Source organism: Diceros bicornis, chromosome 19 (assembly GCF_020826845.1).
Source record: "Diceros bicornis minor isolate mBicDic1 chromosome 19, mDicBic1.mat.cur, whole genome shotgun sequence".
In the NCBI taxonomy this organism is placed as follows: Eukaryota; Metazoa; Chordata; class Mammalia; order Perissodactyla; family Rhinocerotidae; genus Diceros; species Diceros bicornis.
The window spans coordinates 24,341,602-24,361,888 of NC_080758.1; the positions used below are offsets into that span (position 1 = coordinate 24,341,602).

Here is a 20,287-nt window from a genome sequence, read left to right on the forward strand (position 1 = left end):
AGATCACTTCCAGTTTTTTCATTCTGTTGACTTTGCTAAAATCATACAGATGAGCTGACTTTCAGTGGAAATGTGTAATGTGAAAAATGCAAACAGCCAGTGACTCTTTATGTCTTCTTCCCATCTAGGATGTGTCTAGTCAGAATGAAGCAGGAAGGCCGAAGTGGGAAATACATGTGTCGTACCATAGTTCATTTTATGTGGGAGGATGTTGAGCAGCGTGGCAGAGTCATGGGGGTAAGTGAATGCTGTCAGATTCTGGTCCTGGAAAACTCCAATGAGGGATTGAGTTGAAGTTTTTATCTGTTCTAGAATAGCCTTGCTTTTAGATTTCTGTGAAATGCTACCTAATGTCAAGTGGTAATTCAGCTAGAGTCACTTCTGCCTCTATGGAGACTGAAATGTCACAGACAACTTTATTTATGTGTTTCTACACATTATGGTTTGTCAGTATGAGGACATCCTATGTATGGAGATGGGATTGTTAAGCCCAAATCATGATATGGGAAGGATGGATTTGGTGAATGGAAGAAATAAAATAATATCCAGTTTAAGGACATTATGCTTTTGATGCAAATTGAGTGTTTGAACCAGTCCTCCTCCAATTTACCTCCGATGGAAAGACCCTAGCATGGGCCTGCACTGTCCCCAGGAACTGAAAAACAAGCTGCTTGATCACTAACAACCTAGAATCCTTTGGCAAGGTATCTATTGAAAAATGTACATTAGTACCTTTAATAATTAACTTGAGAAAGGAGAATATATAGTATATGTATAATATAGAATGTGATAACAATTCAAAAGTGAAACCAAAACATTAGATTACAGTTGGTTATAATAAATAGTAATCTCTTCCTTTGTGTATATTGTGTATTTTGTGTGTCTAGACCATATTTTAGTAGATGGTAGTTCCTATTTTTTTCCCTTTCATTGCTTCCCAGCTTGGGAGCATCTGAAGCAGAACCATCAGATGTCACAAAATGGATTAATTTGGTTTCTTTCATTACAGAGCAAAGTTCTCCCTGTAGACTGAGAAGTAAACAGAGTTTATAGATATATTATAAAAGTCATATGTGTTCATAGAATAAAAATTAAACAGTAAAAAGTGTTTAATGTAGAAAACAAGTGTCTTTTTTCCCGTCCAACTCTCCAGAAGTAACCATTGTTAAGAGTTGGTGTGTATCCTTCTAGTTGTTTTCTATATAAATGTATAAATATATATTCTTTTAACATAACACAATTGGGCTTATACTATACACACAGTTTTGCATCTTGGCTTTTTTTACTTAATATATATTAGGTATGTTTTTACTTTATAATTGTTTTTAAAACTTAAAATGTTTTAACTAAGACTGAAATCCCTTTAATAATCAATATGAATCCCGGCCAGTTACCTTCTTTCAAGAAGTAATCACTGTTTCTACTTTAGTGTATATTTTTAAAGACTTTTTTCTATGTTATCTCTAGAAAATATGTAGTATTTGTTTTGTGTGTGTATATGTTATTATATATGATATCATCCTCTGTGTACTTATATGCAGCTTTCTTTTTTTCACTCAATAATATGTCTTGGAGATCTTTCCATGTTGCATGAGAGTTAAGTGGGAGATTTTCACCCATGTTTTACTTCTGTTTATTGTAATTATTTTCACATGCTCCAGTGTTATTGTCTAATGTTATCATGTGCTTACTCTGTGTGTAAAATTGCAGTCTTTGAGACCAAATCATGGAATTGATGGTTGCCTACTGAAGTTCTGGGTTGAGGATATTTTCAAAATAATGGGCATGGATTTGCCTTTAGATATATTCATTGAGGGGCCAGCCTGGTGGCACAGCGGTTAAGTGCCACGCTCCACTGCGGCGGCCCGGGGTTCGCCGGTTTGGATCCCGGGAGTGCGCCAACGCACTGCTTGTCAAGCCATGCTGTGGCAGCGTCCCATATAAAATAGAGGAAGATGGGCATGGATGTTAGCCCAGGGCCAATCTTCCTCAGCAAAAAAAAAAAAAAAAAAAAAAGAGGAGGATAGGCGTTGAGTGTTAGCTCAGGGCTGATCTTCCTCACACATGCAAAAAAAGAATATATTCGTTGACATTTACATGCCTTTCTTTGGGACAACAGACTGTTGTCATTTCTGTTCATTCTAAGATGATGATAGTATATATCAAAGTTTTAGCTGCTATCATCATCATCATCATCTGTTTTGGAGTCAGTATTCAACTGTCTTTGTAATTATGCTTTTTTGTTCCTTTTTCATTTTTCTCACTGTCATGCCTTTTTGCTGTCTTAGCTGTGCAGAGTGGGATCAGCAGCCTTTAAGGTATTCATCCAGCTGAGTGTTTCACATGCCCTCAAGTACTTACTACCCAGCTCTGTGGACACAGAGTGGACACAGTGGACATAGGGTGGTGCTGGCAGTCTCAAATCATCCCATTTAATGATGACCAGTGATACCCCCTGGCCAGCCAAAGCCTTGGCTGACTGCCATGCAGTTACACAGTAGCTCTTCTATTAGTTAGCCTGTTTTTCATATCACTGTTGCCTAAACTCTGCTGGAAGTTGGACCATAGAGCCATGTGGGCCACATCTGTCCCCAACCTGAATAGCTTAGTGAGCCATAGGTTGCTGACTCCTGGACCACAGGAACCTTTTAGTTGCCCCCCCCCACCCCGTCCGCCCAATGAATTTCCTTTTGGACCTCCATATGTATCTCTATCACAATATTTAAAACGTTGAGCGTTCTCCTCTGTTACTTTATAATGTTCCTTCTGCATGATTATATGCTTTATAAAGGCAGGAAACCTGTCTTATCCACAGTTTTTTGCTTACACAGTAAACACTAGATGAATAAATACTTATTGAATGAATGAATAAATTGAACTTCAGACTCTGAAATTCTGTTTTAAAGCCACCTTATTTACCAGATATACTTGATTTCGTAGTCTCTGGTCCAGGTGTACATCAGTGCAGTCCTGCAGGAATTAGTCTTTCCTTTTATTTTCCTCCCATTTTATCCAGCCATTTTTTCTATCTGAATTGTTGTAGATATGGTGCTGCACTATAGAGAATTGTGTTAGATCAGTGTTTCTCAAACTTTAATGTACCTACAGTTCACTTGGGGATCTTGTTAAAATATAAATTCTGATTCAGTAGGTTTGGGGGGTGGCCAGAGAGTCTATATTTCTAAAAAGCTTCAGGTGATGCCAATGCCACTGGCAGGGCAGGGTGGGGAAGGGGCAACTGCACTTTGAATAGCGAGGTTTTACATGATCCATAACGCTCCCCAAGTACAGACTCTTAAATTTGCCTTCATGAAGAGAAATGCCAAGCTCCAGTTTAGTTACAAAGACTATAAATAAAAGATGATGATTTTAGGGGCCGGCCTGGTGGCACAAGCAGTTAAGCGTGTGCGCTCTGCTGTGGCGGCCCAGGATTCACCGGTTCGGATCCCGGGTGCGCATCGACGCACCGCTTGTCAAGTCATGCTGTAGCGGCGTCCCATATAAAGTGGAGGAAGATGGGCATGGAGGTTAGCCCAGGGCTAGTCTTCCTCAGCAAAAAAGAGGAGGATTGGCAGATGTTAGCACAGGACTGATCTTCCTCACACACAGACACAAAAAAGATGATTTTAAAATAATACAGATTTGGAAGAGTTGAGGAATTACTATTATTGCTTTTCTGTTATAATTGACTTGACCCCCTCCCCCCTTTCCAATCTCATGGTATAAACAGACACTCTTTATACAGGCAATAAAATTATATATTGACCACTTTTAAGTTGTGAGTGTGATTGTGTGTATGTGTAGAGGGGATTTCAGTCTTCTTTGTACAACCTAAAGAAATGGGAAAATTAGGGACATGTGGCTGGAGAAAAGTAGTAGGCAGTAGGGAACCAGTCTGGTCTGGTTCTGAGCCTGGCTGGCAAGTCTTTCCTCTTCTGTGCTTTAGTTAAAAAAAAAAACTGTGGGGGGCCGGCCCTGTGGTGCAAGTGATTAAGTGCAGGTGCTCCGCTGTGGCGGCCTGGGATTCGCCGGTTCAGATCACGGGCACACACCGATGCACCGCTTGTCAAGCCATGCTGTGGCGGCGTCCCATATAAAGTGGAGGAAGATGGGTATGGATGTTAGCCCAGGGCCAGTCTTCCTCAGCAAAAAGAGGAGTATTGGCAGAAGTTAGCTCAGGGCCGATCTTCCTCACACACACCACACACACACACACACACACACACACACACAACCTGTGGTGCTGGGGGGCTATGTGATTTGTGATTTCCAAGTTTCTTTTCAGCTTTGAAAACCTATGATTTGAAGGTGGTAATTTGCAAATCTATCTCTGTTATTTGGCATCCCAGGTGTACATCTTTAAGAAAACTCATAAAATGTAGAATTTACAAGACTGAGCAATGTAGTGGTGATTTTTCTCATGCCAGAGAATTCTTAGAGGCCATAACTTTGCTTCAGTGGATTGGTGTGGGGAAGATTGAGAACTAAGAGCGCCACTTGCGAATTAATAACGAATCAGAAATTTGAATCAAGAAATTCTTTGAAATTAGAATTCCAGTCTCATTTGGTAGGAAAATTTTTATTTTACAAAAATTAGCTTCTACCAGCTTTTTAGGAGCCCAACTATTGTGAAAAATAAAGCTTTCTCATATATCAATCAGCAAAGCTGGTATAAAAAGCATGTGTTAAATTTGAGGTTACAAAAATCACATCAATAATTTAGAGTGTTCTGACTTTTAAAAAAACATTATTTGAGATTTAAACATATAAATTAGCTGTGGAAATAAAGTTCATTATATCACCTCATCTGGTCTTGTTTTATTTCATTAACTGGTTCTTAAAAACCTTTGTGAGCTGAGTTGCAGCTGAAGAGGTTGGAGACCATTTTTCCTTGGGCCCTTGCCTCACTCCTGAGTGTTGCTAAGAGTAGAGAACTAAGACTTGACACAGCTGTAAAAACAGAAGCTCCTTTGGCCTCAGCACTTTCTCCTAGCCCAGGCAGATTTCAGATGTAAATTTCACTTTCTGCCTCTCCTACTAATGAAGTAAGTTTCTTTTGCTGGGTTTGCAGCCAGGTGTGTCCAGTCTTGTGGCTAACCGGGGCCCTTTACTTAATTTTTCCATTTGTGACATTTCAACCAAACTTAAAAAACAAACATAAAAATTAGCTCAAGGCAGTGGCTCAAAGTGTTAATGGTAACCTTAGGTTGGCTAAACAACTTCCTCTCAGTTCTGCCCTGCCAGACATCTCCACCTTGTGGCTCACAATGAGCAGGTTTAAGCTTTCCAAGCTGTGGAAACTAGGTGGGAAGGGGTGGAGGTGGGCTGTAGTTAAGAAATTGCTAGTTTATCCTTATCAGTGGTCCCTGGCATGCCAGTTGCCTCAGCAGGACTTCAGATGATTTCTTGCTAGCACTATTCCAGAATAAGGATGACCCTCCTGTCACTTCTTTGTTTCCTGCTCTCTTTAGCAGAGCTGCCTGTTGGGATGGTGCAGAGGGCCTGGGAAGAGGTGGAGGAACTGTGGACTGGACCAGACTCCTTTGTATAATTCTACTCTTGCTCTTCAGAACCAGCATTTTGCTTTGCAAGATCCTTGTGATCACACTCCAGACTACCTTTCCAAACTCATTTCCCCTAGCTCTTATTGAACCTTAAACATGTGAAACCTTCTTGCGCAGGTACCTGGCACATTCAGTGAACATCACGCTTCACATACCTTTCACTCCAGCCAGGCTGAGTGCCTTGCTCTTCCTGTCTTGTGTCTTTCCTCATGCACTACATACACCTAGATTGTCCTAACACTCTAGCCCCAATTCCTTCATGTCCTTCCACCCCAAACTGGAAGCCAATCCCAGTTACCCATAGCTGGAAGTACCCTGATAATTTATATATATCCTCCTTCTGGCTCTTACTGTTTCTATTTGTATTATTGTCATTCATATATGGTGGCTACCTTCCAGGTGAATTCTGTGGGGTCAGGATCACATGCATTCCTCTTTGCATTCTCCAAAGTAACGATCATTGCCCCTTGGCTGATTGCATGCCTAGTAAATATCTAATGAAAGAAGCCAGTTCTGGAAGCCCACTATAAGTATTGGAAAAAGTGGGGTGGGGAGGTATCTTTTTTTATTCTGAGGATATTTGTGCTGTTACTCTTAAATAGTGGAAGAAAAAGAAATGAGAAATTATTTCCTCCACCCTCAATTTTTCTTTTTTCATCTTCTAATGGAATTATTTGATTTAAAAAAGCCCAATTTAGGCATAAGATATTTTATGTTTCTAAACTAACAGAGGCTTTAAATCTATAAAGGGTGGTAAAAATAAGAATTACACCTACATTTTTCTGGAAATTTCCTTCTAGGCTTCTGTAGTTCCACTCCCATCTCCCCCCAAATCTTCAATCAAACTCTTCTCTTTTACCATGAGGTAAAAAATTTTGCTATGCTTTGCATCTCTAGGTCAGAATTAAAACTCACTGCCAAAGGTATTATTTTAAAAGGAAAGGACCACTTTAAAGGTGTAGTTTTTTCATAGTGTGAATGGTGAAGTATAAATACAGAGCAATCCGTTGGGCTCAAGGCCTTTAAAATAAGAATACTTGTTTGTTCTCAAATATCAGTCATTCCTTTGAAAGTTTTTTAAATGTCCTCAGCTGTTGAAGTGGTTACTTGTTTATTAGGGGAGAGAAGGCTAAATTCTTAGAAGGTAGAGCAATTCCATTTTGGGATTGGCTGATGAATTTAAGCAGGGTCCAACTCAAGAAGTACCTCTAGTAGATGCATTCCTTTCTCTACGCAAGTTTCATACCCTCAGGCCTGAAGAGGTAGCAAGAGTGCATGAGTATGTGCTTTAGGCGGTTTTCCAACTGATCGGATGCCTGGGTGCCTGCAATCAGAATGCCAGTCTGATGGCTCAGGTTGCCTGTCCTGAGTGCTGTGCTGGATTCTCTGTTTCAGGGAGTGTCCCTGAAAGAGAAGTTATAAACCTTTCTGTATTTGAAATTAAATAAAGCATGAAACTTCTATCTATGCACATGATCATTTATCTCTCTCATGGCCATTTTTACCTTCAATTATAGATTGTGAGTTTTCTGAGGTCTAATTCATATTTGTTTGTCTTTGTATTCCTACAGTACCAAAATGGAGCTTTTTACATAGTAGGCATTCAGTAATGTTTCTTGACTGAATAAGTCAATAAGTGAGTGCATTTGATCCCCTTTTGTTGTCTTCAATTTACCTCATGAAATTTCTATAGGAGAAAGACAATGACCTAATTCCATTTTTCAAAGCCCTGGCTGCCTCAGTACACTGATACTGTCCTGTCTTTCTATAATACCCCTGCTTAAGTACTCCTTATGCTAAGTATTCCCAATTCAGCTCATCATTTCAGAACTGTTTACCTCTCCAACCCATCACATCTCTTTTGCCGCCAGTCTTTCTGGGTGCCCTGTTCCATTTGCTTATCTTTTATATCATAGTTATACTGCTTAGAGCTGTGTGCATCAGGCACAGCTAAAGCCATTTTCCACACCTCACTTTCAAGGGGTCACTAATGCTTCTCCTAAATAAATCTCACTCAGGAGACAGGGGATAAATAGGTTCATGAACCTGTTCTTCCTGTGTTTCCTGCCTCACTTATGATGTCATCACCCTCAATCCAGTCCCCCAAGCTAGAATTCTTAGAGTCGTCCTCAACTCTTGCATCCATCTGGCCTATCAATTTTCTTCCCAAAATATCTCCAGACTTTATTCTTTCCCCTGTTCCATTGCTTCTTCTCAATCCTTATCATCTCTCCTTTATTGCACATGGCCTCTTAACTAGTTCCTGGACTTTCTGCACTCTAGTGAACCCGCCCACCATATAACTGCCAGAGGTTTTCTTTCTAAATCCCACATCTGATCATGTCCCTCTTCTGTCTAGAAATCTGAGGACTCTCATCACATACAGGACAAAATTCAAATTTCTTAGCAATGGCATATAGAACTCTTAGTTACGTAGGAGAATGTGCTTGTTCTTAGAAGATACATGCTAAAGTATTTAGGGGTGAAATGTTTTGATATCAGCAACTGTCTTCAAATGGTTTAACAAAAGAAAAAAGGGTGTGTGTATACGTATAGACAGATAAAGCAAATGCCACAAAATAATAATTGTGACTCTAAAGATCATACAAGTTTTTGTTGTATTATCTTGTATCTTTTTTTTTTTTTTGGTGAGGGAGATTGGCCCTGAGCTAATACCTGTTACCAATCTTCCTCTTTTTGCTTGAGGAAGAGTGGCCCTGAACTAACATCTGTGCCTATCGTCTTCTATTCTGTATGTGGTTCACTGCCACAGCATGGCTTGATGAATGGTGTAGGTCTGTGCCCAGGATCTGAACCTGTGAACCCAGGCTGCTGAAGCAGAGTGCACCAAACTTAACCACTACGCCACTGCGCTGGCCCCGCATCTTTTTTTTTTTTTTAATTTGAAATTCTTAAAATGAAGAACTGGGGAGAAAAGAATCTTTACATTCCAGCCCCAGCCTGCCTTTCTAGTCTAATTTCCATCAAACTTGACCCACACACAAATGTTCGTGCGCGAGTACCTGCACACATACACTCAAACACATGTTCTACCCATGCTAGATTTTCACTGGTGCCACAGTATGCCATGCTCTTTTATGCTTCTGGGTTTTTGTTTATGCTGTTCCCTCTGTCTGAAGTGGTATTAACCCCTATCTTCTCTACTCATGGCACTAGTATGAGACACAGCTGGATAGTACCTCCTCCAAGAAGCTTCTCCCAGCACCTCCAAATAATGGTCGTGTATTTATGGCCACTCCTTTCTCTGTATCCCTGCAGCACTTTGCCCAGACTTCTGAGATTGGATTTATCATGCTGTACTGTAATTATGGGTTTGTGTAGGTCACACCCATTAAATGGGACAAGGCTCTCAGGATCCCTGGTGTCCTACAGAGTGCCTAACATAGTCACCCCTCACATACTTATTGGGTGAACATAGGTACTTGCTTCTATTATTACTGTCTGGCCAGCGCTATCTCTGAAATACTGACTTAATGGATGATCTTCTTATATCACAGCTGGATTCAATTTCTCTGACCACCTCCCCACCCCCAAAAAAAGTTCATTTTTCTCTTCCTGCCCTGCCTTATGGGTTCCCTGGCTCTTTCATCATTTATACTTTTAATCCATTTTATAGATTAGATGAACCTTAGAATGTTAGACTGGGTGCCTCCGATATTCTTTCATTTGGTGGTTCTCAGTCTTAAAGGGCTCAGGCGTGTGTATTTTGAAAAATCTCCCCAGAAGATTTCTGATGCACGTCTCAGATTATGAGTCTGTTCTCATGCTCTCATTTCTGTAGTGAGGAAATGGAGTCCCAGAGAAGTTAATTGGTTTGCCTGAGGTCATGCAGCTAGAAAAACAGCAGAATAAGGACCAAAACTAGGGTATGCGGATTCCCAGTCCAGTGTCCACTTTACTATACCAGGATATATCTCCCAAAAATCAACTCATGAGGGCCGGCCCCGTGGCTTAGTGGTTGAGTGCACGCGCTCCGCTGCTGGCGTCCCGGGTTCGGATGCCGGGAGCGCACTGACGCACCGCTTCTCCAGCCATGCTGAGGCCGCGTCCCATGTACAGCAACTGGAAGGATGTGCAGCTATGACATACAACTATGTACTGGGGCTTTGGGGGAAAAAATAAATAAGTAAAAAAAAAAAATCAACTCATGACAGGTTCCTTCTCCCCTGTTTTATTACCAAGGACTTCCAAAGACCAAGAAGATAGCTTTTCTTGAATCTAGAGGCATTTCATTTCTTTAGAGCAGTCCCAAGCCTGGGGCCCCTTTTATTCAGAATTTCTAATCCAACACAGCAGAGATTTCCTATTCAACAGGACTAATAGAGATTAAGGGGGGAAAAAGACAGATGAGAATGCTAACAATGTTCTGAATTTGTTTCTTTTTCTAACGTTTAGAGTCTGAATGTCTCCACATCGTCTGAATTTGCCTTAGTTGATTTTACAATTACTTTTCAGAGACTCCTTCGTTGTGTTTTTTTTAAGAGTAGAGGAACACTGAGACTGAACACCGTGCTTGGAGAGGCTGGGCTGGGAGACTAACAAAGGCGGCATTATACTGTGCACTGCGAAGCCAGTAAATGAATTCAGGAGACACCTAGATGTGTTTCTAGAGGAGGGCGTGAGGGGGAGGGGTCTGGCAAAAAGGCAGAAAGGTGGGATTAAGATAAATTAAAATGGGGCCAGCATGTTGGATAAGGGGACAGCTTCTTCCTGTTCCCACTATTCCTTCAGATTTTTCGTTCTGCTTAGTTCAAAAGTTAAAACCAGTCTTTACTATGCACCTCATAGTCACCCTTCCATTCCCCACTCTTCTACTTAGGAAAAGAACTTAGTTTTAAGGCTATTTCAGCCTGATACAGCAGTGTTTATTACTTCAGTGCTACATCTATTGGATGTTCCTGGGGCATCTTAGACTGTTAAAACTGGAAAGGAACCTTGAAATGATCTAGTTCAGAGATTCTCAAAGTCAGAGATTCAGACCAGCAGCCTCACCATCACTTAGGAACTTGTTAGAAATGCAAGTCTAGGGCCCCACTGGGATCTGCTGAATCAGAAACTCTGGAAATGAGGCTCAGCAATCTGTGTTTTAACAAACCCTTCAGTTTGAGAGCCTGTCGTGTAACTGATGGAGAAACTGGCTCTGAGAGAGCTGAGTAAGTTAGAAACCAACTGAAGAGCAGAACTCAGGTCTCCTGGTTGCCAGTTCTTACTGCTCTCCCTACTAAGGAGCAGGGTCTGGGCATGGGCTAGTGACGTGAAAGTTGAGAATTTCAGCATAATAGAGAAACAGAGTTCACCAATAGTAATAGCTAACATTTATTGAGCACGTTCTCTTTGCTGTGCAATTCACAAGTGCCCTTTGAATTTTACATCTTACAACAATCTTACCTGTGAGATAGGTAGTATTTCTGTCCTCATTTTACGGATGAAGAAACTAAGGCTCAGACAGTTTAGTGTATTAGCTTCCTGTAACTGGTGAAACAACTTACCACAAACTTGGTGGCTTAAAACAACAGAAATTTATTCTCTCCTAGTTCTGGAGGTCAGAAATCAGTTTCACTGGGCCAAAATCAAGGTGTTAGCAGGGCTGTGCTCCTTCTGGTGGCTGCCGGCATTCCTTGGCTTGTGGCCGTGTCTCTCCAACCTCTGCCTCTGTGGTCACGTTGCCTTCTCTTCTGTCTGAGTCTAAGCACCCTCTGCTTCCCTCTTATAAGAATACTGATTACATTTAGGGCCTACCTGGATAATCCAGGATTATCTCCCCATCTGAAGATCCTTAGTCTAGTCACAGCTGTGAAGTCCTTTTTTTGCCATGTAAGGTAACATTCACAGGTTCCAGGAATTAGGGTGTAGATATCTTTTGGGAAACCATTATTTAGCCTACCAGTTAGGTTACTTAACCAGGCTTACACAGTAAATGTGGGAAGCTGAATTGGAACTCAAACCTGCCAGACTTTAGAGCCCATGCTCTTAATCACTACTCTGTACAGCCTGGAAAGGTCATTACTAAAAACTATGGCTCTAGCATTAGCATTAAGATTTTTAACTAAAGTGTTGTTTCCTTCTTCCTCTAAGTTGCTTAACATTACTTGTCACATAACGCTAAACCTATGAGTCCTTAAGCATCTCTGTATGTTGGTCCTGACTCCTTCAGTTAAATTGTTAGCTACCAGAGGGCAGAGATTGTATCTTTTTTTTTTTCATTTTAAAAAATGGAGATATAATTCATATACCGTAAAATTCAGTATTTTAACTCTGCTTTTTAGTAAATTCGCAACGTTATGCAACCATCACCGCTATCTAATACCACAACATTTTCGTTACCTCAGAAAGAAACCCTGTGCCCATTAGCAGTCAATCCCAATTCCCCGCTTCCCTCAGCCTCTGGCAGCCACTACTCTCTTTCTCTATGGGTTTACCTATTCTGGGCATATCATATAAATAGAATCGTATAATATGTGGCCTTTTATGTCTGGCTCCTTTCACTTAGCATAATGTTTTCAAGGTTCATCCATATTGTAGCAAGTTTCAGTACTTCATTACTTTTTATGGACAGTCTATTGTATGGATGTACAGTACTACATTTTATTATCCATTCATCAGTTGATGGACATTTAGGTTGTTTCCATTTTTTGGCTTTTATGAATAATGCTTCTGTGAACATTCATGTACAAGTTTTTGTTTAAACATATGTTTTCAATTCTCTTGGGTATATACCTAGGAGTGGAATTGCTGGGTTATATGGTGACTCTATGTTTAGCTTTTTGAGCAACTCAGATATTTTATCTTATATCAAGTTATTTGAATTCCTATAATGCCATTCATTGTTTATTTGTTTATAATGAAATAACATTCTCACAATATGTAGTCTTAATCATATTTCTCATCTCGCTGCCAGATAAATATTTACACCTAGAATTTCGACAGTAAAGAGAAGGGATAGTATGGTATAATGGAAGGAGTTCTGGCCAGCCTGGCCACTCTCTGGGTGAGCTTGAGTAGGTCAAATCACCTCACCTCTCTGGGGAGGAGAGCTAGATGATTTCTAAATTCTCTTCCAGACTTAACATTCTGCAACTCTGTAAAAGTCTGAAAAGCTAGCCTTGTGTTAAATCCCAGAGCCTGTGTTCTGTTTTTTTAGCAGTTCATCATTCTCTGTCTGATTTCTGTTCCCAGACACAAACAAGGTTTTACCCATCTATCCATCCATTTTATTGTGGCCTGCTAGCTTCCAAGTACTCTGCTAGGCACTAGAGATACAAAGACGATGAAGATATTGTCCCTGACTCTCCAGTCTAGTAGGAGAAGACATATAAACAGGTGACTACAATATTAAGAGATTATGATATTTAAAAATTGCTGAGAAGGCCCAGAGGAGAAAAGCTTGGGGTAGATGACATTTGGGTTGTATCTTTTCAGATAAGTGTTTGCTAAACAAGAAAAACATTCTGGGTAGAGGAACAGTTTGGGTAAAGGCAGAGTGATGTGAGAGGACGGAGCTTGTTTGCCTTTGTTTGGTGACTTTTTTCCTTCTTTTCCTGCAGTGCTGAAAGCATTCTGTCTTTATCCAGATTAGCTCCATTTTGGGATCCTTCTGTGTGTCCAGTATTCGCAGACTCATCGACTCAAAGGTCTGCAAAGTAACATATTTTGTCTAAGTCCTGGCCACTTGTAGGTCTTCTTCTTTGCTTCTTAAGGGGTCTTCAGACTCAGTTTCTGAGTAAGGAGGTTCACTGAATGGCTAAGGAGCCTTGGTCAAGATGTGGGTTTTCTCCATAGTACCAGCTTAGTTTGGGCTCTCACCAATGCCCTCTAATTCCCCTAAGGGTTTTAGTTACATAAAAATATTAGAAATGTAAAATTTTACAATATGATCAGCACAGCACAAACTAAATTTCTAATCTTTGACTAAAAACATATATGGAAGGCTTTGGGTTTTAAACTGCCCCCTTCTCAGCCTCCTAGCCTTCATGAGAGGTCATTGTACAGCTCTTTCCATGGTCACTGTTCTCTTCCCTTTTACTGGAGGGCAAAACTAGGGCAGAGAAATAATTTTTATTCACTTCTGAAAGGTTACAGTAATAAAGAAACTCTTGTTAACATCAGAGAACGTTGCAGCCAAGAGTTTTCACAGTCTGGCATTGTTTATTTTACATGTAATTTGGAACCTTCTGCACTCTTAAAATATTGGCACAAAAATGTTTTAACTGTTGAAGTACTTCATTGCATGCAGCAGTAGTGTGGTGTCAGAGGGGCAGCAGGGCTCTGGAGAACCGTTTGCCTCGTTCCTGTTGGAGAGTGTGTTTGTACGTGTGTGCACATTCACATTCACTTGTGTATATATGAGCCTTTCCACATTTGGAATTAAGAACTTTCTCTGTCCTGATAAACTTATATGCTTCCCTTTATTTAACAATGGGAATGGTATAACAATCCTGCTTCCTTGTTGCCATGACTACCAGAAAGTACAGAGCTTCTCTTATTTAGATATTTTGATATAATTATTCATTATCTTCTTTCTCTCTCACACACACTTGATTACTTAACTCTTTTCTGTTACTTTTTTTTTTTTTTTGGTTCAGATGCATGCTATGGGCCAAACTCTGTGCCCGGCATTTTACAGATGCTGTCTCATTTAATCTTTATGAATTGCCCTCTGATAGAGGTGAGAGTGTCCCCATTTTGCAGCTGAGGAGAACTGAGGGGCAGAAAAGTTAAAGGACTTGGCCGTGGCCACTATAGTAAGTTACAAGCCCAGATCTGACTGATTTTAAAACTTTTGCTCTTTTGGCCATACCACATGCCTTTTGTTGTAAGCTAACTTGACCTTTTTTTGGAAGTAGATAGAACATAAGTGATAATGAATGAGCAGACTAATAACTAACCTATCCATTGATGGGGCAAAGTCACTTGTGTTAAATGAGATAATAATACACAGAAGTACCTGGCTCCATCAAAGGGTTTTGTCGTCGTTGTTTTGTTGGGTTGAAATTAAGATTTGAAAACAATTACAGAACAATGCCATTTGTTAAATTGGAAGAATGCTAGACTATGGTTGGGCTTCCTTAGTTCCAGGCTCAAGTTTGCTCTCAGAGTTTGGAGGACCTTTTCCTTCCTCCATCTGCCTCATGTCCTGTGGGCTTACAATAGAGCTATTTATTAACCTGGCCCTGGTTAAGACCCTGGGATTCCCCAGGGCTGACCATGCTGTCTGTGGCCTGTCTGGTCTGGGGATGGTGGCCTGCTGCCCCATAAGCTCTTCTTCCTCCAAGTCGGGCACTTTCTTTCTTGGCCTCCAAAATGGAGCCTTGGCAAAAGAGGCAGACGTTACCCCAACCAGGTGAGCTCTGCAGAGCTGTCACCAAGCTAGGCCCTTCTCCAGGGATCTCCAGCTGGGGCCTCCTTCCTCTGTAGGAGTTCTACTCCAGCTCTGAGAAAAGAATACTCTGCTGGCATGTATACCATGACCACCACACCATGACCTTCTGTTAAAGCCACCCAGGGGACCCTCTGGCCCAGGTCCACTTTCAGTGCCCACCAACAGAACAAGAAGTGCTCAGGATGTTTCAGCTCTTCTTTGCCCAGAGAGAGCTCTGTTCCCTTTTGGAAGACATTTACCTTTGGCTTCTTGACCTGTAGGAGCAGTCTCTCTGATGGAGAATCCAAATTAGTACATACATATGCAATTTTGGGCCAGGGAAACAGGCCATTCCTCCTAAATCTAGTGAGGGTTCCTGTTTTCTGCTGTCCACCTCTAAGGTGTGAGTACTTTGTGCTAAAATGTCCAAGGGACAGCAACAAGTTTCCCAAGCAGTTACCTCCCATCACCTGGGCTTTGGAGCCCGACAGACTTGGGTTCTAATCCCTGCTCTGCCATAGTGTTGCCTTGAGACCGAGAGCAAGTCTCTTTACCTCTCCTTATTTTCATTCCTTCCTCTATAAGATAATCCACACATAGTGTGTGAGTTAAACAGTATGATGCTAGTAAAAACTTGGCACATTGCTTGGCACATTTTAGGCACTTGATAAAATAGGCACTGTATTTGGACCTTTTCTATAGCACCTGGCATAGGCTGTCTTATTGCAAAAGGATTTATGTGCACTTCTGTCATGCTCCACTGGATTCTGACTTTCTGGAGGATGGAGATCGTATCTTTCATCTTTGTATCTCCTGTTCTGCTGGCATGAATCATGTGCATAGCAGGCCCTCAGTCGATGTTGGCTGAATCTGTTAGGATGACTTGGGCAGAGCAGGGTGGGCATGAATGTTTTAGTTTCTCCAACTGAATCTGGGGAAATAGTAACCCCTTATTTTGGAGCCTTTGAGGACAATTTAAAACGATATGTGTGAAGTGTTTAGAGCCCTTTGAAAGGAAGGTACTGGGGAAATTAATGGTGTTTTTGCTGTTCTTGGGAAAGCCCTTTGTGGTTCCCAGCGAATAAATTACTTGGAGTGAGTTTTCTAACACCTCCTACTCTGCTCTGTTCACTGAGGGTTTTTTTTTTTTTTTTTAAATAGCTGTCTGCTGTAATGCTTCTTTGCTCTGACTTATAAAGATATATATTTTTGGTTTTGGACTTTTGACCCCTTTCTGCTCCCAGGAGAGAAATTTCTATCAGAATAATAAAAGGTGTAAACTGTGTGTGTTGCCCCTTTTCTGGGCCTTGGGTAGTTCAGCTGCTGGGGTTAAGAATCAGCAGGCTTGTGATTTGTACCTGGTTATGGGGGAAATAGTAGAAGACTCCCATTCTAAGCCTTCTAAGTGTCTCACACACTACTCCTTTTCTTCCCTGTCCCATGCCCTTTTGCTGAGATTCTTCAGATATCAAATGAACTCTATTGTCTTTGGTATTTTGGGTACAAATATTTATGGCTATACCTCCTCTCTTTCAAAGACAGAAGATGTTTATCATCTGCTGTGCTTTAGGTTCCAAGCTGAGTCACCTGCTAAAGAAGAACCTCCCTCTAGAGAAAAAGGATGGAAGAGTTAAAAAACCACTCACTAGATTTGGAGCCAGAAGAGTAGGGAATTGGACTTGGTTGCACCATTAACCAGCAGACTCAGATGAAGAGTCTGGACCAGGTTGTTTCTAAGGGCCCTCTGGCCTGGAAAAAAAATGTATGAGATAAAAATTTTCCAACTCAAGAGTAGAATTTACAAGAGTGAACAACACTTTGCCAGACTTCCTACCTGTTCTCCAAGCTTCTCTTGCCCTGTAGCCCTAAAGAACTGGCTCTATCCCTAATATTCTCAACTCAAAGGCCCAGGAGAGACTAGAGTCGTTTGGGGACAAATGTGGGGTTCAGAATCTGCTAGAGCTGTCTAGTCTAAAGCAGTGGGTGGATATGGATGTCAGAAGAATCCTACTTGGTGACAACTCCCAGGGACTGTATAAAGGAAGTCCAGACTGCTCTGGCTGATGGCAGGAAATCCCAGTCAGGGCTAGCCCTAGATGGTCAGAATTGCAAAGCAGTCAGTGTTTGTATTATGTGCCGCTTCAGTGACTGGCAGTCTCCTAGAAGCTTGACATCCAGAAAGATGAACCTAATTCAGCCCTTTTCAATTGAAGACACTTAGTCCTGGCAATGGCTTGTCATTGTCATATATTAGTAGCAGAGCAGAGACTAAAACTCAGTGCTGATTCATTCTATTGCTCTTTCAGTTACATCATACTGTCACTTTTGCCATTCTCTAGAGCTACCATAGACAGCCTCCATTTTTTCTTCCTATCTTATAGATAACTTCTGACCCCTTTAAGGTCAGTTCCAGTCTAGCACAGTGCTTAGTACATAATAGGTCTGCATCAAATGTTAGTGAATGAGTGAGTAAACTCATAGTCTGTTCCTAACCTCATTTTCTCAGTCAGTCCTCTACTGCTACCTTACCTGGTAAACTAATTCATGCTAAATTGTTAATGAATGCTAATAGCATAAAGGTTTAATGGTCTCAGATAACATTTGCATTTTAATGGGGGCTTTCTGTAATAGTGTATTCAGAAAAAGGAGTGATTGCGGTAGCACTGTGAGGAGCTCTTAGTATGACACAAGATTGATGATGCCCCTCACTCTGTGTCCTATCACAAAGTAGGCAGCTGTGTGCTCTTTTCTCCTGTGAGTTTAGCTCTGCACTGGGCACTACCAGAGGAGTGTCCCTGCTAAGATCCCGATGGCTGCGTGAAAAAGTTTTGGAAGCTAAGGGGTGAGACCCACGATACGGTAGAGCCAGACATTAGTTGCACCTGCCATGGATGCGCTGGGAGTATTTCTGGATCCATTGGTAGGCAGCTATAACACTCCTCTTCCCTGTTATTTCTCTAAAATGCTGGGTATATGATCCTGTGGGGTTGGTTAGAACTGAAGGGGCCTAGTTGGAAAGGAGGGACTTCTTTCTCCATGTTGATTGCCGTCTGTTTAGCTGATCTTTTCTTTGTTTTTTTTTCCGGTGAGGAAGGCTGGCCCTGTGCTAACATCTGTTACCAGTCTTCCTCTTTTTGCTTGAGGAAGATTGTCGCTGAGCTAACATTTGTGCCAGTCTTCCTCTATTTTGTATGTGGGACGCTGCCACAGCATAGCTTGACGAGCAGTCTGTAGGTCTGTGCCCGGGATCCAAACCCGTGAACCCCAGGCCACCGAAGTGGAGTGCATGAACTTAACCACTACACCACCAGGCTGGTCCCATTAGCTGATCTTTTCTGAGTGGCAGTGACACTTGCCATAAGTGTAACATGTCTGGTCCTCAAAGGAGCAGGAGGAACTACAAGGAGCCCTTCTTTAAAACAACCACTAGCAGGACTTCAGTTGTCTTACTGACACACAGATCCAGTCCTGACTTCTCACCTACACTCACTGTCGGCTGCTTCACTGGTCCCCCTGCCTCTCAACTCTCATTATCTCAGATCCATTCTACAAATCATTCAGTAGCCTGGCTCATCTTTCTAAATACTACTTATGTCAAGTACTCATCACACAGAAACCCACAATGGCTCCCTGGTGCCTGCTAGATGTGTACCATACCCCTTAACCTGTCTTAAAGGCTCTCTGTGGTTCACTATCATTTTATCTTTTCTGCCTGCAGAACTTTTCTTCCAGTCCCTGCCTGTCCACATTAAACTGACTCCCTCCTAAAATCTTCCCTAAGCACTCAAAATTGACGTTTGTGTTTTATTCTACCAATGTGATTGTAAATTTCTTAAGTGCAGGGATCATGGGGCATCCTCAAGTAACCTCCCTAGGGCCAAGCATGGAGCAAGGCACATTTAAGTTCACAGGAAATGCTTCCTGGTTGGATTTAACAAATAGTTTTGTTGCATTGCAGGAGGCACCAAGGGAAGAGTAGAATGAAATAAAGGTAATCCTTTCAAAAATTGACATACATATTGAGATATCTGTGCTAGGTATATGGGTAAAGCATATTTTGAATATTATTTTCTTGATTAATTTTCCTCAACTATCCCCTTGACCCTTTCTCGTCCAGCACAGTGGGGCAGAGCAGAGTGGTGTGTATGGAGGCATGGGGCTTCCCCTTCTCCCTCACAGTCCCCAAATGCTCTGCACTATCATGAAGTGTTCACTCAGTGCCTGCTATGTGCAGGACACTGGGCTGGGGATACAGATAGTACCAAAATGTGGTCTTATCCTCCAGGGATTTATAGTAAACCTTCCATCAAATGTCCTTGGTTCTGTCCCTGAGCAGTTTCTCCTACTTTTACATCAGTGCTTGCCAGCTTTTAGCAGCAGAAGGTTCCCAAACTATTCCCACACGTGTACACTATACACAGCCATGGGCAGCTCTCCTCTTAGAGACCTTGAATGACAGGATTAGGGTGATAGCACTGAATTATCATCTGACATTCTATAGGTTTTATTTTGCTATAATAAAATATAGCAAAATTGTGTCCCCTCCTCCCCTTCCTAGAATGTAAGCTCCAGGAGTTCAGATTGTCTCTTGTTTACTGCTGTAGTCTCAGTTCCTGGAACAGTGCTTGGTGCATGATTAGCAGTGAATATACATTTGTTGAGTGATGAAGGCATTATTGAATTTTTTTTTCCTCTAGGTCCAGCAGCATTATTAATTGGCCTGGCTCTATTAAGGATTGTTTCACTCATTCATTTATTTATTCAAGGAACATTTTTATCCCTCACCACATGCTAATCACTAAATGCTATTGGTAGAGAGTACACCAGAGAGAAGTGATCTTACAGGGCTTACAATCTAGTTTATGCCAAGAAGAGAAATAAAGTTGAATCACTCCTAGGTTAAGTTCCAAACTAAATAGATGAACAAGTAAGATATGGCTTCACCTGTTTTTTTTGTTTTGTTTTGTTTTGCTTTTGCTGCAGACTTCCTAGAGAAGCTGGCCGAGAGCAGGGCTGAGAGTGATGGCAGGATGACACAGGAGACTAGGCAGCCCTCAGGTGCTGAAGGGAGGGGCAGAGACTGCCAGGTCCATGTCTCAGGTGGAGGAGTGGGTTGAGTTTGTAACTTCCTTTCCAAGGCAGTATCACAGTGGTTGAGAGCGCTTGGGCACTGAAGCCAAACTCTTTGGGCTCAAATCCCACCCCGGCCATGTGACCTTGGGCAAGGTCCTTAATCTCTCTTCCTCAGTTTCCTCTCTGTAAAACGTGGATAGCTATAGTACCTACCTCACCTTACAGCATTGTGGAGGTTAAATGAGTTATCACATGTGAGACGCTTTAAACA

The 20,287-nt window shown here is 41.5% G+C and overlaps 1 protein-coding gene across 2 annotated transcripts in view; it reads left to right on the forward strand.

The window, feature by feature from the left end:
- LOC131418490 (ubiquinol-cytochrome-c reductase complex assembly factor 1) overlaps positions 1-20,287 on the forward strand; it is a 96,311-nt gene that overhangs the window by 52,223 nt on the left and 23,801 nt on the right. For both annotated transcript variants that reach the window (XM_058562821.1, XM_058562820.1), the window contains one exon: positions 129-237. In XM_058562821.1, the coding sequence (XP_058418804.1) occupies positions 129-237 (109 nt within the window). The remainder of the gene's footprint in view (positions 1-128; positions 238-20,287) is intronic.